The sequence below is a fragment of the Hyposmocoma kahamanoa genome, unplaced genomic scaffold (genome assembly GCF_003589595.1).
Source record: "Hyposmocoma kahamanoa isolate Upper Pololo Valley unplaced genomic scaffold, ASM358959v1 218, whole genome shotgun sequence".
Lineage (NCBI taxonomy): Eukaryota > Metazoa > Arthropoda > Insecta > Lepidoptera > Cosmopterigidae > Hyposmocoma > Hyposmocoma kahamanoa.
The window spans coordinates 803003-827635 of record NW_020653739.1 but is presented as its reverse complement, the minus strand read 5'-3'; the positions used below and the strand labels follow the sequence as shown (position 1 = coordinate 827635).

At 35.5% G+C, this 24633-nt stretch overlaps 1 protein-coding gene across 1 annotated transcript; it reads left to right on the top strand.

Moving 5' to 3' along the window:
* Window positions 1-1523: 1523 nt before the first annotated feature.
* Window positions 1524-24121, top strand: LOC113227843. The gene is made up of 8 exons (XM_026460888.1): window positions 1524-1650; window positions 1759-1939; window positions 9794-9970; window positions 12495-12551; window positions 15659-15784; window positions 17038-17163; window positions 20541-20611; window positions 23947-24121. Exons 1-8 carry the CDS (start codon window positions 1634-1636, stop codon window positions 23978-23980), a joined length of 789 nt encoding a protein of 262 aa, XP_026316673.1. The 5' UTR covers window positions 1524-1633; the 3' UTR covers window positions 23981-24121.
* The last annotated feature ends 512 nt before the right edge of the window (window positions 24122-24633 follow it).

Genomic DNA, 24633 nt, shown 5'->3' with positions numbered 1-24633 from the left:
CAATCCTCGGGGAGGTCAAATGAGTATTAAGGTAATGTATGAATGACGTGGAAAAGCGTAAAGTGGTTGTAAATATACAATGAAACAAAGTAATATGAAGTCGTTTTTTTTAAATTAAGCCCAGTACCTATTTACCTTTTCGTTACATAATAACTAATAATCATTTAATTCAACACCAGAGAACAATGACGCCTCTTGCTCTCGTCACTTTCCAATTGAAGCCTAATATAATAACACACGAAATGAAGACGGGCTTTTTATGTGATCAGCGCGGGAATTTGTAAAGCGTATTAGGGTGATAACATTTCTGTTGAACAATTGGAAACCTCTGCCCGCTAGGTACTTCCTGTTGTCAAAATAGGACTCCCCACAAGGATCTGTGACTTAGTACGCTCTTTATCTAAATAATATTCAAATTCTTCAGTTTGCAGACGATTTACTAATTTATTCTATCAATCTAACACTGCCTACCACACTTTAATATTAATAAATATTAAATTATTCTTAAAATCTCTGCTTGAACTTATATGGATTAGAATTATCAGTTCAGAAAAGTAGCGGTCTTATTTACAAGGAAACTTGTCACACTTCCATCCTCTAAGGTAACACCAAATCGATGCCTTACTTTCTCAAATTCGTATCCTATAAAGAGTGATTATCTGATTATTCAGGAGATGGCAAAACTGTCTATTTATTTTAAATTGCTTATCAAGTGTTAATATTGAATTGAATTAATCGAATAAGTTATTCCGTACAGTAGTGCGATTCGCGTATCAAAATATCGTTGAACTTACGTAGTCGTTCGATCGAAGTCTTATCCAAAATTGGTATTCACGTATCACTTGAACGGACGTTGATATGAAAAGAATCGAAACTTAACGACTAATAAACGACATCTTGAATTGTGAAATTTAATGTTTAGTCATCGATAAGTCTATTGAAAGTACTGTCAAAATTTTAGCAGAATTACGTATGAGTCGTCGTTTAAAATCGATTTAAGTTCGATTCGTATACCAAAATACGCTTTAACGACATTTGGATCGAACGACTATAAAATTGGACTCGTTGAAGTTCGACTTCACACACAAGTGAACACGAAAAAGCAGTTTAACGACTAAATCGCTACGATATCTCGGTTTGATTACGTGAATCGTACTACAACTCTATGCAACCATAGACTATTTACAAGTCTATATTTGAGAAATAAAATAACCTCACTTTTGAACTAACGTTTTTGAAATAAGATTTAAATATGTTATTCTAATGAATATGGTCGGAAAAAGTAATGAAATATCAAGCCGAAATTTTCAAAATATACGTGAAAGTGTTACTTATTCCATTTAATGAGTGATTGCTTTATAATTTTAACCAAACCGGTTTGTTTACTTTTCTGGTTTAGTGGATTGGAACAGACTTAACTTTTTTACTCTGTAGATTTTAAAAAGAAGAAGAAGAAGAAGTTATCCATTTTGAAGAACAAGGATATCTATATAGGGTGTCGTATGTTATCTTTGTCGTTTAATCGTCGCCGCGAAATTTGTAATCTTTTTAATTGCATCGTAAAACTTTTCAAACACTCGATCAAAATTTTGCATTTTGCAAAAGTCACACACAAACGAAGTTAGTGTGAAAAATGTCGGTGAGAAAAAAGTAAGTGTACACGAAAAAAGTATTGTTTATCTTTCGTTGATCTTGGAAACATGCTCGCTTATTTTTCGAATAAAATAACTATTAAATTTAAATTGTTTTATTTTCCAGAATACGGAGTACCAAATTTCAAATTAAGTATTTAATTGATTATATGGCTTCTCATCCGCGACTGGCAGAAGGGGAGTATACTGGACCTCAAGGCAAGAGGCAGAAGGAGCTGCAGTGGTTGAAACTCAGGACCATACTCAACCAGTTTGGTCCTAACAAGTCGATAGCACAATGGGAACATGTAAGAAATATTATCAAATATTTTTAATATTCATTGACGCGTTATTTATTCCTACCACGATATTATATTGTTGTAATTATTAATATAAAGATCGAACACAAAGAATAATTCCTTCGACCTGACAGAACATGATCCTGCATCTGAGCCCTGAAATAAAGAAAAAACAATGGAAGTGCCTTGACATATTCAGCGCCAAGAGCCTCCGGGGCTAAAATCGCGGGAATCACGTTTTTTTACTCATATACTTTATTGGTATTAATTTAGTGAATTAATATTATGAACCCCCCTCCACTTAGGGGTACCCTTTTATTTGAGTTTTTACAGTTGTATCGGGCGAGATACACTGACCAGGAAGTAAAACCCACCTCAAAAGCTAGCTTACAGGCCAGTATATCTCTCGTGATACATCCTACTTTCTCCCCTAAAGAATGCTGTTAACCTAGTATGTATAATTAAAAATAAAAAGGAATATAAAATATAAAAAAACTGATGTAAGTATAAAGTAAAATAAAAAAAAAACGAAATAAAATATGATTATTATATGAAGAACTGCCTCTGTGGCCGAATGGTTACCATACCGGACTGCCACGCAGAGGTCCCAGGTTCGATTCCCGGGTCGGGAGAAATATTTGTGTGACCTACATTTATTTATCTCGTGAGTTTGGGTGTAATTTGTGGTTGTCTGTGTGTGTCCATGGCACCCGCGATACAGGGTTTCCCTAGTGCGGGGTTATGTTGAGTGTGTGCGTTATTTATTTATAATTGACAAGTACAAATGCCAATGAAAAGTAAAACAATTGAGTCGTTTTTTCTCATAAATTTAGCTAAATGCAGCCAAAATATAATAAGTAAAGCACTAAATAATAATGGGTACAAAAAATAATATTTTATGAGTTAAGTTTATTGTAGTAAATTTGATGTCATTCAATAAATAAGTAATTGAATCAATAATTATATTTCATTTTTTTTTCTCTTTATTCAACCATAACTTCAAAATGATCACAGATATTTATTTTCTGTATACACTGAACGATTCGATACGAGGGCCAGGGCTTTCAAACACTCATTCAAAATTATGTATGCACTGAGATACACCGGCCTAAAGAAGCAAGCCTTACCTGTGTATAGCCAGGGATACACTGGCCCGGGACAAAAATATTAGGTGTATATTCTTCTTCTGTTTATATATTGGCAGTGCTCTTATTGGATTTTGCCAGTATCAAATCTTCCACTAAGTAAATTTTATCGATTCCAGTGGGATCAGCTCAACAAGTTTTGTGGGGGTACTTTGTTAGAGAGAACAAGCTCACATTGTGAATTTTGAACTTTGGTGTTGCAGACCTGAAGGCTTACAAATACAATAATAGGAGTTGATGGAGCTCTAAATAAGGTACACGCAAATTATAATCTCATATTATTGTTGGATATATAACCACAAAGGCAATGATAATAGTGGAATTAACATATTGTCTGCTTAATGGTATAACCACATAAGTGAGATTTTCCACAAAAATCTCCAAATTATGTACCAGTTGTAAGAAATTCACCATCTTTCTGCAGATAAAATTCTTATTAAGTTTATAGCTTTTTTGTTATTGAGCTTCACATGCAGACAGATAGTGATTTTCTTACCATAGCTATATAAATTAAATACTTTTTGCGGAAAATGTCACTTATGTGGTTTTAAATTTAAACAGACAATATGGGGATGACCGGGGGAAGGAGATCATACAATGGTATCATCGAAACTCATACATTCATAATTTGAAACACTACAAAATCTTGATAATGATACAAGAATACAGGATATTTATAATATTTATTTATTGAAAATGTAGTAAAAATGCAGGTCTTAAGAGTGTAATATTATATTAGATCATACATTTCACCAAGACTTGTCATGTGAATATTTTACACAATTCTTTTTTCACTTTTGATGTAGCATGCATTTAAAGTTATTAAAACATATATATTCGCGAAAACCTAAGAACTCGATATATATTATTAATACAACAGCTTAAACAAACAATAACAATTGAAATGTAACCAGAAAATGGTCAAATAGTTACATTTAGAGATTATATAGATGGTGATTTGGCCGCCAAATATCCGGCTATCCGGCCTAGATGGGTATCTAGGCCGGATAGCCGGATATTTGATCCACTGCCTTAAACATGTCGCGACCGATTTACAGCGCATCGCCGTGTTTGATTGATTAGTTAATGATTGCACTTTCACATAACGATTTGATTTGTTGTGATCACTTGATTTTTATAAAAACGATTAATTTATTCGATAATACAAACAAATATATAACAGAAAAATGTTAACAATGAGAATAATCGCAAATTTGGCACATGCACATTTCGCGTGGTGCAGAAGGAAAAAAGCAGTAACATTATCCTTTAGCTGTTTTAAAATTTTTAGTTTTTGTAAGTAATAGGGGTTAAAGTATGAAATTGCCGATTTGTACTGAAAATCTAAATTGTTTATTTTTTAAATTTTTAACAAATTTATTTAATCAAAATAGTTGCCATTATTATCTATACATTGCTGCCATCTAATGGGAAGGTTATTAATGCCTTTGCGATAGAACTACGACGATCGAGACTGCACAAACTGTGTGAAAGCATTTTGTACTGCCTCCTGGGAAGAAAACTTCTTGTCATGTAGATAATTGTCCAAATCACGAAAAAAATGGTAGTCCGTTGGAGCAAGGTCTGGTGAATACGGAGGATGACGAATGGTTTCTAACTGCAGTTCCTGAAGGGTCAAAATGGTTTCTCGTGCTGTGTGAGGTCTCGCGTTGTCGTGGAGCAATAATGGTGAAGATCGATTCATGAGTCGGGGCTGTTTTACTGCTAGTTTTGTCAACATGGTTCGGAGTTCGGCACAATAGACATCTGCCGTTATTGCTTGACCAGATCGGAGAAAACTATAGTGAATAACACCATGCTGAGACCACCAAACAGTTACCATTACCTTTTTATTGGTAAGTTTTGCTTTAGGACACTGTTGTGGCATTTGACCTGGGGTCAGCCATTGCATTTTTCTTTTCCGGTTATCATAAAGAATCCACTTTTCATCACATGTTACAATTCGATCCAATATTCCTTCATTTCTGTACCGGTTCAACAAGGCAACACAAGTTTCAACACGCGTTTCTTTCTGCAGATCAGTCAAATCATGAGGCACCCATTTTTCGTATTTTTTTATTTTATTGATTTGACGCAAGTGAGTCAATATTGTGGGTAAGGTAACGTTAAACCATGCCGCTAATTCCTGGGTAGTTTGACTAGGATCGGCTTCCACTATCTCTCTTAATTCATCGTTATTCACCTGTGTGCCGTGTGGGCGGTCTTCCTCGTGGCTCGTTTTTTAAGTCGAAATTTCCATCACGAAAGCGTTTAAACCAAAATCGCACGGTGCGTTCATTAGTAGACCTCCAAACGCAGCATTGATATTGCGGGCTGTTTCTGCCGCGTTAGTTCCGCGTCGGAACTCGTATTAAAAAATCACTCGAATTTTCGCAGTATCCATCTTTCTTGTCTAAATTGAATAACAAAAACAATTGAAAGTCGATATTCAAATGTTTCAAATTAAAAAAAAAATCACAGAAACCATTTGAAAAAAGTTTCATTCGAAAACCTCAAACCATGAAGATTCTATGAAAATTCAAAGAACCTATTGCAATAAAACGGCAATTTCATACTTTAACCCCTAATATAAGCCGAGCACATAGGTTCCTAAATTTTTAGCTCATTGCCCACTTAGGAAAGATAAAAAAATTGCAACGCCCACCGTCACAAAAAATATTGAAAACACGTATTTTTTATATTCATATAACACGAAAAATCAGAAAGAAAAATGTAATGTTAAGTTTATATAGATAATTCAGGCTATTTTTTTTTCGAATGCGGTAGTACCCCCTGAACGGCATGAGGCCCCTACCGCCCTAGGACTCTTCAGCGCCCACTGGTAGGGACCATTTTGGGAAACTATGGCCTAGCACTTGAAACGCTCGTAATTATTTTGTTTCAATTTGATTTCTTTAATTTGCTTGTGATCTAACTAATTCTGAGCCTTGATACCAAATTTGCCGAAAACAAATATTTTAATCTACTTAGACGTATCATTATTATAGGCACACATTGTATTTGAAGATAGTTCAAATCGATCGTGATCGCAATTCTTTTATTTGGTCGTCTGGAAATAAAAAGTACTTCATACTTAAAATTTAACAAAGTGTGCAAGAGTGGAAAACTGTCCTCTGAAGCTGGTCTCGTTTATGAAAATAAATAAAACCAATTTTTACCACTTAATGCAGAAAAACTGAAACTGGTCTACATCCACCATAATTTGCCTGTATTAGAATTTGAGTACAAAATTTACAGATAACGTTATTTGTCTTCATAGTTCTTTCAGTTACATGTAATAGACAGATTGTCAATGATTCTGTATTTGCTGTTTATAATAAAAATAATAATAATAATAACGCACACACTCAACATAGCCCCGCACTAGGGAAACCCTGTGTCGCGGGTGCCATGGACACACACATAGATAACCACAAATTACACCCAAACTCACGAGAGAAATAAATGTAGGCCATACAAATATTTCTCCCGGCCCGGGAATCGAACCCGGGGACCTCTGCGTGGCAGTCCGGTATGGTAACCGTTCGGCCACGGAGGCAGTTTATCCTATTACTATCAATTTTTTTTATCAATAATTAAATTTATTTTGTATTATATTGTTATTATATTTTTGTGTAATATTTTTCTTAGTTTTAAATATCCGGTATTCGGTCGGAAAGTAAAAATAGGCCGGATACCGGATATCCGTTTCATCTCTAGTTATATTTTACATTTAAAAGTTATTAAATAAAAAATCGTCATTATTGTATACAGTAGCACTGACTAACTAACAAATTATGCAATTTTATTTTGTCTACAATTTAAGTCTTTAACAGCATCCAGTAATTTATTAAATAATTTGGGTGTTAATATACGAACATTGTTCTACTGTAAAATTTCAAATTAGAGTGTTGTTTGGGCCGTATTTCTATTTTATTCTTTGTGTTTTTAGGATATCTTTTTTTGACGTTTGTTTCACATAAACACAGGCCTCGTAAATTGTTAATATGTAATTGGACATACTGCCAGAATGATCATATTGTAATAATTGTAATTTTCTTCATTACTTTAATTTTCTTACATTTTATCTTTACGGTGGCCATTTTGAAATTTCGCCTTATAATTGGTCGTAGTTTCAAATTTAAAAAGAAATAACAAATTCTGGACTGTTAATGTATTTTAAACTTTACCCAGTTGCCGTATTGTTGAAAATTCAATATCTATTGATGCAAGTTACGTTGTTATGAGGTTATGTGCCAAACCAGGGCGAGCGTAGTTCCAACCGTAGATATAGAAATAAAGGGGAGATTTTGTATGGGAGCGTGGTTCGTGTTGCCTCGATATGACCAAAGTGCGCATATTGAGGTGACACGCGTAGAAACATCGATCGTTGTACGCTTAGAATAATAACGCATAGGTACCTACAAACCTAGTCCGCACACGCTAAGTGAGGCAAATTGTAGGGACCCAAATGGGCTTACACGAGCGGGCGGGCCGTCAGTGTTCAAGATCAACTTGCACCGCGAACAGCTCAAAAATTTTAGCTAAAAATAACGAAATGTGCAGTAAAAGTGTGTAAAAATATGTCAGACAAACATAAAATAGATACTAACATCACATTCTACAAGGAAAAGCGTTTCAACTTATATTTTTATGTAAATATTCACTAAAACAGAAAATTAATTTCTTTGCAACAAGATAAGAAAATGTTGCAAAGTAACGGATTTTTTCTCCCCATTTTGCTATTCTGTTTCAAAATAATTATATTACGTAATTTTTTGAGAATAGGCAATATCGCGACTGTTGCAGAATTTCTACAAATGTAAGCTATTTTTACGGAATATATTTAGTATTTGCCTTCATTAGATTCATGTGAAAATCGTTATTCTTGTTCATCATACAGGACTCATTTAGAAAGAATTGTCTTGCCCAGACTCAAAAGTTCTTAACTAAACTTATTTCAGGAAACTAACACTGACTAAAAAGTGATCGTTAGTTGTCCAGAGTCGTGTATAAATAACTTTCAGGTTCTTTATTGTTATCATGTACTCTTCATGTGTTTATCGACAGATAATATCAGGCTATTTATATATCCAAATTTTCTTGAACTAACTACCTAACTTAAACTCGCTTTTAGGTTTTCGTTCATAAATTATTTAAATAAAAATTGGGTAGTATTTATTAACTGAATGCTGAGTTAAGAAAGAGACAATTTCCTCACTTTTGATAGAAATGTTTTTTTAATATTATATAATTAATACAAAAACAAAAAATATAATTATTTGTGTGCGTGCCGACGAGCGTAAATACAAGTTGCTTACGCCTACATGAATTTGATTTTTGCCTCACTTCTGACAGTACGTTTGATATGAAACTATCATTCTATACGTTATCATTCTAAGGTTATACGCATAAGAACTCCCGTAAAACGTGAAAATTCCAGTTTGTAGCGTAACAGTCTGTAAAAATCGGAGTGAAAATAATAATTTTAAAACTAGTGTGATAACGTACCACCGGTTAGTTACACATTTAATTAATGTTTCAATTTTTATTCGATGTTTCCATTTTTCTATATAGAAATTTCTAGCCATGGTAGGTTTTCATTATTACAATTAGTAGGCACGTGGTTTTCGACTATCGATAAGGTAATGGTCTCAGCTCTTGTTGCGTTGCTTGTCTTGTTGCGCGTCAAACTATTTTACGCCTAATACACAGAATTGTAAGGAAGACTGAGTTTCAGCGTCATCTAACGTGTAATAGCAAACACAAGCAGTATTTTTACTAACGCCACCTGACGGTGAATGGCTAAACCAGAATGAAAATGGTATACGGCCTCCGTGGTCGAGTGGCTTGCGCACCGGTTTCGGTTTTCATGGTGTCGCCATCTCAGAGGTCCCGGATTCGATCCAAAAACTGACTTTCTATATTGTCTCAGGTCTGGGTGTTTGTGGTACCATCGTTGTTTCCGATTTCCATAACACAAGTGCTATAGCTACTTACTTTGGGATCAGAGCAACGTATGTGATTGTTGTTTAATATTTACTTATTATATTAATTTTATGCTGAAATTTTGCAACATAAATCTTACGTGACTGAAAGTTTAATTTTGTTAAAATCATAATTATGTTACGTCGTTTTCACGTTTTAAGCCCTAACCAATCAAGATCATCAATTTATGGTAGTAAATCATCCGTAGAACAAAGGCGTATATGAGTAAGACTGTTTATTCTCAGAACATTGTATATTTCGTTCGTTGTACTTCCCTGTGGGTATCAGATTGACTGTTGTTCGATTTTATATTTCCGAAACGAAATAAGATATAAAAATTCTGGAAACACCTATCGATTGACCTTATGTTGAATAACGAGATTATGTATTTATTATATTTTCGCTGTACATCAGACTCTGTTCTTCGGGTGAGTCGAAATAATAGAGCGTAAAGGTTGAATTTCACACAAGCTAAAAAGTGGCGACATCGATACGCCACCTGACGCTGCGTCATAGCATGTCTCCCTCTTCTCCTTTATTTCTATATCTACGTTCCAACAGTGCCACTGATCGAGTTAGCAGACCTTAGGAATTCCTCTATGTATTTGCTACAGATCTTTGTTTTTGGTTTGTAACCATTTTTTTCTCCTAATCCTGTCAGATCAAAGGAATTTTTCTTTGTGTTCGATCTTTGTGTTAATAATTACATCATGTGTTGTTACTTTCTTAGACTTGGCGTGACTTGCGGCGCAAAGCCAGAAACCAGAGCGCGAAAGCAAATGAGGCATTAGGGGTCACCAGCAACAATTTACCGATGCCTTCAATACCTGTTAATTCCCTAAATATTATGATTGAGACTATTAAATCGGAAAGTGCCTTTGACGGTGATGGTGCCGAGGAAAGTGGGGTAAGTTTTTGTATTAAAAATGTCAATTCGTTTTTCCATTATTAATGCATTTCTATTTACACCCAAAAAGTAAATTGAATCTGTTAATAATGATCACGCCCCATCAGAATGTTGGGCGATGAAAAGGGAGGATGAACGAACTGCGCAAGCAGCGAAAATGCGCATGTTGAGATGGATGTGTGGAATGACGAGAAAGAATAAAATAGGGAATGAGTACATCAGTAGAAGTTTGAAAGTGGCGCCAGTGACGGAAAAGATGAGGAGTAATAGGTTAGCGTGGTATGGACATGTCATGAGGAGGGAAGAATATCATGTGATGAGAAGAGTGTTAGGTATGATTGTGGAAGGATATAAGGGGATAGGAAGGCCAAAGAAGAGATGGATGGATTGTGTGAAAGTTGACATGAGTAAGAAAGATGTGAGTATGGAAATGACGGCTGAAAGGGAGAGAGGAACAAAAATAAATATTGCGCCGACCCCACCTAACGTAGGATAAGGACAGGAAGAAGAAGAATAATGATCACGCTTTAAGTAAGTAGCCAAAAATACTAACATCCTTGGACTATACAATGTGTTGATTTGCATTCGCGACGCCATATTTACAGAGGTCATTTCTATATCCGATACTGAACCCAAATCACTAAAAAAATAAATCCTAAATCCTTATTTTGTACTTAATTGCGGTAAACATGCTTGATCCAAACGTCATTGACTTGCACGGCACTTGCTAATAATAATAATAATAAACCATTAAATCCAGAGATTTAAATCCAGAAAAATAGTTCATTTCCTATAATAATAAACCATTTATTTCAGGCCATAGCCCATAAGATAATGGTGTTAGTTACAAAAGAAAATCTTAGAACTATGTTAGTATGATTGCATTGAATTTTGAGGTATTGATAGAAAATTAAAATACTAAAATTTGGAAAATGTACAGGTACCCGCAAAAATCTTGGAACAATGAACTTAAATGCGCAGAAATGCATTTTAGGTGTATTTGGTGGTAAGGCGCGGGTAGCAACGGCGGGGGAATATCGTATCGAACGCACGATTGGTAGATCAATCGACTTTGCCTCCCTTTGCGTCTAGGTCCCGCTGACATCCCGGATACATTCTAGTCTCTCACGGAATGCCACGTGGTTTGGTATGTAAACAAGAGTTAGTGCAAAAAAGAACGGCTACCAGGTTCACCAGAAACTGCATTACCATCAAGTGCAAGTGCGTGAGTAATCTTATGACATGATGTGAAATGTTTAGTTTACGCGGAGGAGATTACGAGTGTCGAAGAATTGCGCGCAAAATTCGTTTCTGCTTTCAAAGTTGTGAAGTCAAATGTACTAAGTTGAAATGAAACTCACGTGCTAGTAACTGTGGAGCTAGGTATTTCTAGCAATACTTTCCTGCAATACGTCACCTGAAGTTGGTAATGCGGGGTTCATTAGTCTCTCACTTGCGTTTTTCGCTTGCTTGCGTTGGCTGGATACACGCCGTAGATCTTCCATCCGCTTAAAGGCGTTCACGAGTCTTCCGCTTTGCGCTACGTAGAGACTTATGCGCGGCGCCTTGCCTTTGATTTGGTTGTATTGGACGCGTGGACGCTGTTGCTCTGTGATTGGCCAGTGGTGCTGTCCTCCGCAAACGTTCCCTGTTGCTTGCGTGGAAATATCAAGCTTGCTAGATATCAAAGTCACGGAACGCAAACAAATCCAACGACTCGTGAACAGTCCTGGCTGCGCGTATGCGACAGATCTTTGGGTATGCGCGAAGCGAGTCACGCAAGCAAGCGGAAAACGCAAGTGAAAGACTCGTGAAAAAGATAAGTACCACTCGGTGAAGCGGGTGGCGAGGTCACTGTCCTCGCGCGGTGGTATGCACCGCTTAGGAACAATTTTGCAAAACTTTACTAGTTACAATTAACCAGTATATTAAACAGAATATCTTTTTCAATAGTTTTAGATGATTTAGCATTACTTCTATTATTAATTTCTTAAATATGGCGGGAATGCAAATCAATAAACTATATTACTAACATCTTATAACAACAATTTGTTCCATGACTTAATAATTCATTGTATTTTAATTTTTGTGATTTAAATATTCCAGAATATTATCATTATATTATGAGTGTGTTATCCTGAAATATTATTTAATATTAAAAAAACCGACCTGAAAAGTTTGCTTATCGGATTTTTTTATTGGAATTACATCTATTTGCCAATTTTCATTGATTCATCGAATATTTTCTTCTAATTTAATTCGGACCAATACTGAGGTACCCTCTTTCGAACGAAAAAAGAATCATTAAAATCGGTTCACAAATGAGTTATCATGTAACATACATACAAAAAGAAATGCAGACGAATTGAACAGACAATAAGCGTCTTTTGATTCTCGTAGAGTGCAAAATATGATTCTCCTCAAAGTGAAACTGTTCAAATTCAAGTTTTAAGCACCTTCTATGAATAGAAGGACAGCTGATATACATATTGATTTCAATCCTAACCTTTTATTATGATTTTAGGTTGGTGATCCGCTTTCGCTACACAATGTCAGTGATTCAGCAGATGTAGATGAAATGGTATGTCTGCAAGTTTTTTTTGTTTACATTTAGAATAGAATACGACACCACGACACAAAAATACACTGTAAGAAAGATAAAAAAAAAGATAAAGGTAAATTAAAACAAAAAATAAAATAAAATAACAAAAAAAAATAAAAATAAAATCATAATAATAGGTAATCATAACAGAGCAAACATTAAATAGTCAACACAATTACAGTAGATGTCATGTGTGCGGCAGTGGCGTATGCAAAAGATCGACTTAGCTAATGTCACCGCCGAAAAAACGCTTTGACGCTGATTGTCAGTGGATCTTAAATCCAAGTGAATACCGGACGTGTGTGTCGCATACATACACTAAAATAAAATTACGTACATTATTTATTTTGTGTTCTCTTATATGTATAGAATACCTACTTAAATAATTCATTTGATACATACGTACAGTTGAGTTGAGTATCAGTAGAGCTCCTAATGAAAGAAAGTTGGGATGTTATCTGGTTAGCGACGTATAGTGTAACAGGAACAGTCTTGGATAGTGTCCTTATTCGTTCATGGTACATATAGAAGTAAATTAATGATTGAATTACAATATTAAAAAAAAAATGCCTAATCAATATTTCCTCCAATACGCAATCCAGTGACCTACTAAAGGTGTCTCGTTGCATCAATACGTTACACCGAATTCACATAAAGAAGGATGGCGCCATCCCGTGTATTTTGTGACCCAGTGTTTTTGACGACGTGCATTAAGGAGACTTATCAATACTTGTGATTCATTATCAAAGCATCAAAAAAGCTAATTGAGTACAGCCTGTAGAAGCTGGGGTTATAATGTTGATATAGGCTATATTCATAACATTGTCCTGTATTTCGCTTCAGATGTATGTTCGTAGTGGCAGAAAACAATAAGTTTTCAGTTTCTTCCCAAAAATAATAAAGAACTTTCCGAATATTCCCAAATTTGTCAAACTCTGCCACATTTAATATAACTTATCATGTTCTGCAGCAATGAAAATTAAATCTGCCCAAATTGCAGCAGTCTGCTACAAATGTTCACACTATTCTCAATATCAATGTGACATTGACATTGGCAAGAGGTCTCTTGTCAAAACGTTCCTTTGCAACTTTCATTATCTCTCATTTAAATATTGGCTAAATATTTTTGACACATTGTGTTTAATTTTTTGCTTTATGTCATTACTGTTTAATTGATTATTTCATTAAGTATTTCATAACTTTAATGTTTTATTTGTGTACTATAAAATAACCAATACTTTTCAGGTAGGTAAACATTCAATCATGTTTAAAATGAAACGTACGCAGAAAACCGTTACCTAATCTATGGTCGAACTGAATCAATTGCGTTGTGTTCTTGCATCTATTCTAAAATACAATGTAATTTTTTTTTTATTCCCGACTTCTAAAAATATACAAAAATATATTGATAACTAGGCATAAACTAAAACGCAAAATTATACTAGCAAAGTCCATGAACGGCCCTTCGTCGTGGGGCAGCTTTCGCCATCCTTCTTTTCCACCCATAGAGGTGGACTAATTACTTCAAATTTGAATGGGACCACTAATGAGGTACCTTCTTTCCAACAAGAAATCAATGAAATCGGTTCACAATTGTCAAAATAATCTCGTAAGATACACACACAAAAAGCAGTCGAATTGAGAACCTGCTCCGTTTTTTTGAAGTGGGTTAAAAGCAATTTCTTTTTAATTATATATATGCCAAAAAAATAAGATACAGTATTCAGGTTATATAAAGTAGCAGTAGAGCTCCTTATGAAAGAGTTCGTCCAGAAACGAACTGCCACCTTGCTTATGTCTGCTGCCAAGCAGTAGTGTCAGCATTACTGTGTTCCGGTTTTGAAGGGTAAGGTTGCTGGTGAAATGGGACTTGTCAAGTTATCGTCGCCTTACTTTCACAAACTCGCATCTTATAAAGAGTGATTATTCAGTAGATGGCAAAACTTTCTATTTATTTTTAATTTCTTATCAAGGGTGTTTATTTGAATGCATTACTTTAAGAATAGGTAAAAGCCAGTGAGTGAATATGATGGACATGTGAAGTGAAATCAGCCTGCAAAATTTGTATATACAATCCATTTTTTTGCATTTCAGTAACTGTGCTTTAAGATACGTGTTTGTGAAATTAAGGCGAAATTATGTCTCGGCGTGACGGGCGCAATGGCGGTGCCCCTCAGATCTTTGCGATTTAAAGCTCTGAGTACATTGACCCTGTTATGGTCAGGTATGTAGTTTACCATCAGGCGCACCCGGCTTCCCGTCACTTGATATTATTTTAAAAAACCATGAAAACCTTGTTATTACTGCCAACCTGCAATGAGGACAACGATAAGATCTGAATCACTAGTATCTAGAGATCGATTTCTGAACAGTATATAATAAGATACATAGGACAGAGAAAGCAGCTTTTAAACCTTTTTAGTTGTAATAAATATTTTATTACCGCCGTTAATTTACTGCCCCCGTTAGGGCGTGTTTCCATTATGTCGTGACGACAGGTAGTCGTGTAGTCTGAATGCAGTTGTTCACACATAGTACGACAGGATTAACTGTCGCTCACGACGTTACGACGACAGAGTATCGTGACAATGACATGAGTTAGAACCACAGTCGTCTGACGATAAATAAAGCGTCACGATAAAATTGTGACGACAGATAATCACAACTTCAAACGATTCTGTCGTGCAAACGACAAAGCGGCTGCCGTGAACAGATAAATTGTCGTTACGGCCTAGTGTGAACAGCTAGACACGACAGTCGTTCAACGATAAAATAAACGTCTACGATACAGTCACGACAGATAGTCGTTATATGGAAACAGGTTAGACGCGATAGTCGTCCAACGATAAATAAAACGTTACGACATAATGGGAACGCGTAGTGGTCCCGGGTTCGACTCCCGGGCCGATAGAAATATTTGCATGGCCTACATTTATTTCTCTCGTGAGTTTGGGTGTAACTTATGGTTGTCTATTTATCAGTCCATGGCACCCGCGATAAGGGGTTTCCCTAGTGCGAGGCTTTGAGTGTGTGCGTCATAATAATAACTAACTAGATAATTTTCATTTTTAACGTATATTTTATAGGTTCGATGCCGGTCCAATCACTGCGAACCAAGCCCAAATCCACCCCCCAGACCAAGTGCTACAAGTTTCGAAGCAGACGCAGACGAATTACTTGAAGCTAAATTGGAGATTAATGACATCATGAAGGTAGCCTTCAATTTTTTTGCCCCGTTGGTCACTTAATACGAGTCGTGGAAAATAGATCTGTAGCATCTACTCGCTACGAACATTTTCAAGGCGAGACTGAATAGGCATTATTTAGGTGTGGACGCTCCAAGTAGCGATGGGCGAGTCGAGTTTTTTAACTCGATTAATATTTATATATAGTTATAGTTGCAGTAGTGAAGCTCCTTGTGAAACAGTTCGTCCAGGGTAGTACTGCCACCTTACCTACTTCTGCCGCCAAGCAGTAATGAAGGTTGTGAAGGGTTAGGCTGCTGGTGAAATAACAGGCACATGGAGCTTGTCAACTTATGTCTCAGGGTGACGGGCGCAGTGGCGGTCCCTCTAAGATCATTACAACTGTCATGGATAGGCGTGTCGCTTACCAACAGATGCACGTCTTGTTCGTTCCGCCAATTGGTATTTTGAAAAAAAAAAAAAAATTACTCCCACAACAAGTCAACTCGAGCTACTTTTTAATGAACTCGAGCTAGCTCGGTTCTGTACCTGCCCCGTGCTGAGGTACGGCGACCTTCGGAGCACACTCGGTCGGTTCGGCGACCTTCGGAGCACGCTCTAGTCGCGGCCGGCCGATCGTGACCAACTCGGTTAATCGTCGGTTCGAGTTCTACTCGCAATTCACGGACTGGCGGCGAGAGCTACTCGCGACACACGATCGCTCCGTCAGTCACAGAATCGAGACTACTCGAGTTGCAACTCGAGTCAGCAATCACGACAACTTGAATAATTTGAGTTATGATACCGAAGTACACAATTATTTTACATTTGGAAGCTATTTTTTAGAATTTGGAAATAATTTATTTTACGTCTAATACATCGCGGCTGCATGTGTTTGTGCCAAGAGCATTGTATGTAGCACGGGCGGCAAAAATTACTCGAAATTAAAGCCCTCAGTGTTCGGCTTCGGGTTGACCTGATTGGTACCTCGAGTTGCAACTCAGAGTCAGCAATCACGTCAACTCGAGTAGTTTGAGTTATGATACTGAAGTACACAATTATTTTACATTTGGAAAAAACAATTATAAATTATTAATACTCGATCCGGGTGGATTCGATCCAGCGCCATCCAACAATCCGTGCTAAACGCTCTACCAGCTAAGCCACGGAACGAACCAGCCGACCTTACGAATTTTTCTATTTAGTAGACCCAGTGCGAAGCTTTGGTTGTGTGAGTTATTATTATTATTAACTAGATATTTTCATTTTTAACATTGCAGGTTCGTTGCGGATCCAATCATCGCGAACTAAGTCCAAACCCACCCCCCAGACCAAGTGCTGCAAGTTTCAGAGCAGGCGCAGACGAATTTCTTGAAGCTAAATTGGAGATGAATGAGACCATGAAGGTTAACTTTAATAATTTTTTGCCATCGTTGACGGCTTAATAGGTTCACAAAATAGTTCTGTAGCGTCTACTCGCTAAGAAATTTTTCTAAGCGAGAATGAATAGGCATTATTTAGGTGTGCACGCTCCATTGTCGACCTCATCGTCCGTCAGGGCCCCAAGTCTTCAACTCTCGAGTAGGCAAATAATTCGCCCATCACTCGACTATACTCCGAATGCCCCTACTGACATTCGATTCGTGATCGAATGATTATTGTACCGGAACTGCTCGGTATCCTTCTCCAGGTCCATATAAGAATATCCCTATCCCTGTCACATTTACGGTATTTACCATAATTATGTTAGAGAGAGCTAGGCAGAAATGCTTTATGGAATCTATGGATTCATAATAAATGATCATTCAGATCATTCGAATACGAAAATTAGTAGATTAGTAATTTGTCATTCGAATGACGTGATTAGTAATTACTAACGAATCGACTATCGAAATCACATACTAAATTAAATTAATTGATACTGATGTTATCTGCGGTATGCTGCCGTCCTTTAACTAAAACGCGGCAAAGTGACAAAATATTTCTTTGAGATCATTGACTCACCAATAAATGGACATCGGGTCTAATACAAAAACCACGAAAAAAATGTCCGAAGTTAACCTATACAATGCAACGAAATATAAAGAACTAAAACATTTAATTTAAATTGTAACGTCATTGCAGTACTGCCTAATTTTGCTTGCAACAATTTAAGGGCCCCAAAAACACCATATTCAGCTTCTATTAGAAATTTAACAAAATGCACCATATTTAGCTTCGACTGAAAATTACTTGAACACAAGAGTAATGGAGTAGCCTTTATCGTAAATATTAATTAATTTTTATATATATTATTATGTCGAATTTTGTACAAATTTACTTAAGGATTACAATAAAGAGTTGGGCTATATTATGTATATTGGGATATACATAGATACAAATATTACTACAAATGTAAAAATAAGCGTGTACTCTAAGAAATGTACCGATATTCCAACTAAACGTAAACTCAAATATCCGTAATTCTGAAAACTAATTTATAATAATACCGATACGCTTTCGAGCAATTTTGTTGCTTTTCACAAAGACAAAATTAGCTTTTGTTTTGTAATCTTCCTAAAAAATTATATTAGACATTATGAATTAAATTCGAGCTAATGTAATCCCAAGCCGTAAAACGAGTACAACAATATTTTGTTACTTATTGCTAACGTTTAATAAAAAAATCATTTAAAAAATAAGATTAAAACAAAGCGACTGTATAGTTTCTTTGTTTTAAATATTTCAATCGCTTGTGGTTCGAACAATTGAAAATGACCAAGAAGTTTATTTATGCTTCTTGAAACTGACGTAATGTTAGAAAAAAGACAGTTAGCTATTTGATTATTTTGTGTGCTTTTGTCATTTATATTTACGATTCATTTATACATAAATTAAATACTATAAATAACAAAACAACACTTTTCAATGAGAACTATGATAACACGATATAATTGTTTAGTGAAAATATGATACAATTTCCTGTTTTTACACTTTACTGCAGTAATTTTTTTAAAGTTATTATTATTGGTACTGCATGATTGACAACAGCGCTGTCAGTCGAACTCTGTATGCGATTTTAACGCCCTACAGGTGCGGACACTTTATAGCGCGAACCGGCGTCCATTTATTGGTAGATCAATGTTTGAGATATATAAAACCGTAACCCAGTTTTAGAAAATTTAAATTGTTTAATGATATTTCAGCTATGTATCGTTAGAGTAAGTTCCGTTAAGTCGAACACGTTGACTAATTTTAATTATTTTTAAAAGAGAATTTTGTGCTCTATCTTTTGCTATTTGAAACGGATATTTGACTATTTGTCACTTAGCCGCGTTTACTGGACGGCAGAATAGTGATGCAACTCACGTTCCTTTTGTTTTTCTACAATATTAACTTAAATGATACTAAAATACATAATTATTTTACATTTGGAAGCTATTTTCATGTATAAAAAATAATTATAAATCATTAATACAAAGATCGAACACTAAGAGAAATTCCTTCGATTCGAACCAGCGCCTTCCAGCAATCCGTACTAGACGCGCTGTCAACTAAGCCACGGAAGGAACTAGCAGACTTGACGAATTTTTGTATGTGTTTTGGTTTGTTTTTGGTTTTTAACGAATTTTTTGCCATTGCGTCATCTGTGACAAATCTATTTCTTCTCTCAGCCACGTATCTTTACAGCTACCAGCTGCTGACTAGAGATGTGAGATGTGTAATAACTTGTAATATTGCGTATTTTATTGAATGTCACGATTTTTAACGACCACGTTATTCAATTTTTTTTGTGAAATATTTTATTATTATCTAAAATCAAATATTATCTGAGATATTATGTAACCGATGGCGCTACGGCAAAAAAGACGTTAAAAACCAAAAAGAAAGCTCTGCAACAAGCACGTAGAAAAATTCGTAAGATCTGCTGGTTCGTTCCGTGGCTTAGTTGACATTGCGTCAGTCATGGTTTGCTGGAAGACCTTGGTTCGAATCCAGCCGGATCGAAGGTATTTTTCGTAGTGTTTGAGCTTTGTATTAATAATTATAACAAACTAGTGGAGAAATTTCACATAAACATAAATTCAAATACAATGAATAGCGACATCTCTAGCCGGGGCTGGTAGCTGTAAAGGTTTCTAATTGGGCGACAAAATATAATAGATTTGTCATAGATATTACGGCTGAAAAGTCGTCGAATAACCAAATAAAAAGATACGACGCAAGTACATAAATTTGTGAGGTTCGTTCCGTGGCTTAGTTGGTATAGCGTCTGGCACGATATGCTAGAAGACGTCAGGTCGAATCCGGCCGGATCGAAGTAATTGTCGATCTTCGTATTAATAATTATAACAAACTAGTGGAGTAATTTCACATAAAAATAATTTAATATCAATTCAGTAAAAATTTAAACTAAATTATTCTACAATTTCACAAAAAGATATTATTAGTATCATGGTCGTCAAACAACGTGACATTGAATAAACAATTACAATATTTACAAATATTTTCGAATGCCAAGGTAACCTAATGGTTTGGCCTACCGCCTCAAGCAGAGGCCGTGGGTTCGAATCCGGGTTCGCATACTCTTGAGTTTATGTATGAAATATAATTTGAAATTCACCATCATCTTTTCGGTAAAGGAAAACGTCGTGATAAAACCTGCACACATCGAATAAGGTGCTAAACTAAAACTCTCACCCGAGAGGAGATCCGTGCTCAGTAGTGGGTCGTTTAAATGTGTTGATAAAAATGATAATTTGTGAAGGTTTATTATACTGATTTGATTTTAAAATTGTTACAGGGTATATTAAATCAACTTACAATAGCAAATAGGCACAACGCCATCCGCACGAGGATCGCATTTAGGGAGAGGTAAGTAACTACTGTAGATTTTTTCAATTGTTGTTTATCAAATAATAGTACATTGTGTATTATCGAGAGTTTGTTAGAAGCCCGAAGCCGAACGCTGAGGGCTTTAATATATCGAGTTTGTAATTTTTAAATAAATATTAGTATAATATATTAGTATATATAATAATTAGTATAAATTACAACACAACGTTTATTGATGGGTTGTTTTTTAAACAGATTGCCAACTAAAAATGTTCTAAAAGGCACAAATGCATGCAGGCGCAATGTATTAGATATAAAATAAATCATTTCCAAATTCTAAAAATAATGCGATTTGTTCGTCCAGTCAATTGCTATCATAAAAAGAAAACCACGCCACATATAATGTATAGTGCTACATTTGAATGCGATATTTTAATTATAATGTACACTGGGTGTTTAAATGATTAGGTAGCTATGATGAGATAACATTGTCTGGAGCTGTATCACTCCACATATTATTATTGTACATTTTGGTGTACACAGGGCCTTAGAAGGATCACATCAAGTTATACACTTTTGTTCAAATGTCGTCTTCAGTTCAACGGGACAAGGTCCGTCAATGTGTAGCATGATTAATGTGACCATAATTTTTTCCCTCATAGTGGGACGCCTGTAAATTTATTATTGTTTTAAAAATAAAACGCATGTTACGAAACGTTTCATAAATAAAAAAAATACTAAAAATAATGATCAAAAATTTAAAAAAAATTAATCTTGCAAAGTCTGGGTGAGTTGGCTTTGTATATTTTTCGCTTTCGCTCCATTTTTTTAGTATTTATTGTCACGTGTATCGTATTTTGTCAAAGTGGGATATTTTTAAGTGTTCTGGGGACAGCGGAAAACGAAACTTAAAAGCGGGACTGTCCAGCCCAAGCGGGACTTATGGTCACGTGAAGCATTATGTGCTGCCGTCAGTACAATAGGCGTAATTAACCACTCCGATGAAGACCTAGACATCGGAAGTTGCTCTTTAGGCAGTAACTTGACGATTGACGTCATTTAGGTATTTCTAGGTGTCCATTTCTAACTGGAACAATGTCAACACACAGCTAGAGTTCCCTGCAAATAAAATAAATAATAATAAATAAAAATCATTTATTTCGGGCAACGACTGGCGACAACCCATATCAAAATAAATTACACACGAATTTAAACAAACAGGGCGTGACACGGCTATGCCTCCGAGGGAAAGTACCTTAAATATTTTAGTTAGAAAGTTTTACTGAAAGAAGACTTAATTTTGATTTTGAAAAGTACTGGAATTGAATTCAAAGATTTTTAAATAATCGTCAAAAAAAAATACAACTGTAATTTTACTATACTGATCGAAAGCCTCGATTGTTTTCTTCTAAATAACATAGGATCTTACATAAAAGGAAGACCATGAAATTACATATTTAATTTGAAATTTTGTTCAGAAAAATGAACCTCTAAAAGATTTAGTTCACAGGAACCGGTATGAGAATGTGCATTCACCATGAAAAGATAAATGAATCAACAGGAAGCGAAATTATGAAAAGAGTGAGAATTTGTATACTAGAGGATGGGACACATTTTGAGAATTTGATAACTTAAATTGATTGTAAGTTGCAGTTAAATGGAATTATTTGAATTAAATAGTATAACACGTTACAACGATTAGTTCGACGCGCCACCGCTGGATGGCATTAGGATCGAAATAGAACACGCTATCAGAGTGTTCACTAAAATTAGTATGGATGAAATTTGTTTAGTTCGACGCGCCACCGCTGGATGGCATTAGGATCGAAATAGAATAGAACGCGCTATCAAAGTGTTTACTAAATTAATATATAAGCGTTGAAAGAGAAGTGTTCAGTATCGACTCATTCGTAGAGTCCCTGAGCAAATTTTCCGCCTCTGCCTTCTCTTCCTCCTCTTTCTAATATGGAATTATTGACCAGTAGGAGTAGAGTCAAGCCCCGATCATTAATGCTTGGCATTTTCAACACGGATGTTCGAACCTTCCTCACAGACCACCGACTCGATGTCCTGTTAATTCAAGAAACCTTCCGCTCGAACCCCCCATGTTCTCTCTTCTCTTTTTCTCTGTTCTCTCTGCTCTTTTCGCAACTTCCACCACCATGTCACTCGGAGACTCAGCAGTTGGACATAACATACGGCTTGCTCCGACTAGAAATCCGCGACAAAGTTCCTCGCGCTAGCATCCAGGATTTCCATCATTTGTTAAAGGCAGCTCGTGCCGTCGAACAACTGCTACAGGAGAAAGGCAAGTACATAAAAACACTCGAGGACTCAATTCCAGTTTTTTAAAATCAAAATTAAGTCTTTCAGTAAAATTTTCTAACTACGATATTCAAGGTACTTTCCCTCCGTGTGGCATAGCCGTGAGACGCCCTGTTTATTTAAATTTGTGTGTAATTTATTTTGATATGGGTTGTCGCCGCCCTAAATAAATAATTTTTATTTATTATTATTTATTTTATTTGCAGGGGACTCTAGCTGTGTGTTGACATTGTTCCTATTGGAAATGCAGACCTAGAAATACCTGAATGACGTGAATCGACAAGGCATTAGTTCGCTAGTGTCATTGAGCGTACAAATGGGTACCTAAAGAGCACCTTCCGGTGTCTACATCTTGATTGGAGGGGTAATTACGCCTGTGGTGGTACGCGATTAATCTTCGGTATTTAAGCTACTTTCCCTCCGTGTGTTATAAATGTGAGACACCCTGTATGTGTATATGTACAGTTAAGGTCAAAATAATAAATAATCCAAAATAATAAAGAATAAGTTAAAAAGTTAATGAAAAGTTATAGAAATAAAATAAAATTGAAATGAAATTAAGTAAAAGGCAAAATTCAAATTAATATTACAAGTATAAACAATAAAATAACTGTAGTGTATTGATGTCTAAATCGATTGCCTCCATAACGTACAGTGAGTGATACCTCCAATGAAGCCTACGTCAACTTAATTTTTGGACCTGCTCTGTTTTTACTTTGTTTTTTGTTTCTTTATTTTTTTTCCTAAATTCGGTTTTTTGTTTCTTTATTTTTTTACTAAATTCGTCTTTTGACGTTTTCCGAATTTTGTTTTTTGTTTCTTTATTTTTTTTACTGAATTCCTTATTCTTTTTCGAATTTTGTTTTTTGTTTCTTTATTTTTTTTACAAAATTCAGGGAGTATAATATTAGTAAATAAATACTTAGGGCTGTTTACGAAAATAACAGAAACTAACCAAGAAATAAAATTAACGTGGTTTACCGGGATAGAAAACCATGTGTAATTTACACACCTGTATCATCATTAAAAGGCGTCGTTTTTTGTTGCAGATTATGGCGACTTCGAAGGCAAAATAACTTATAGTTTTAGTTTTTTTTAGTATATTTGATTGTTGTAATAATTGTATTTCGTTTTTCGATTGCATATTTCATGATTGTTGTAATTATATTGTGTATAAGATTGTAGATTTTAAATCGTGCCGCCGTCATAAACAAATTTCTTACATACCTAAGTATATTGACTTTCTTTTAAAAAAAACACAGACCTCAAAATTAGTTTACCATTCGTCCACATTCAAGAATGTTATATTATTCTCAATATTATAATCAATGGGCTGATCGGTAATGGTACATATACGTAGATACAATAGCCGTAGAGCTCCTTATGAAAGAGTTCATCCAGGGTAGTACCTTACCTATTTCTGCCGTCAAGCAGTAATGTGAGCATTACTGTGTTCCGGTTTAAAGGGTAAGGGTGCTGATGAAATTACAGGCACATGAGACTTGTGAATTTATGTCTCAGGGTGACGGGCGCAGCGGCAGGGCCCCTCAGATCTTTGCAACTTAAAACTCTGAGCGCCACTGCAACTGTTATGAACAGGCGTGTCGCTTACCACCAGAAAGGCAACTTGTTCGTCCCGTCACTTCGTATCTTTTTTTTATTTATTTTTTTTATTTTTTCAGAAAAACACAAACAGATACATACTAAACAAATAACAAACACTGAACAAGCAAGAT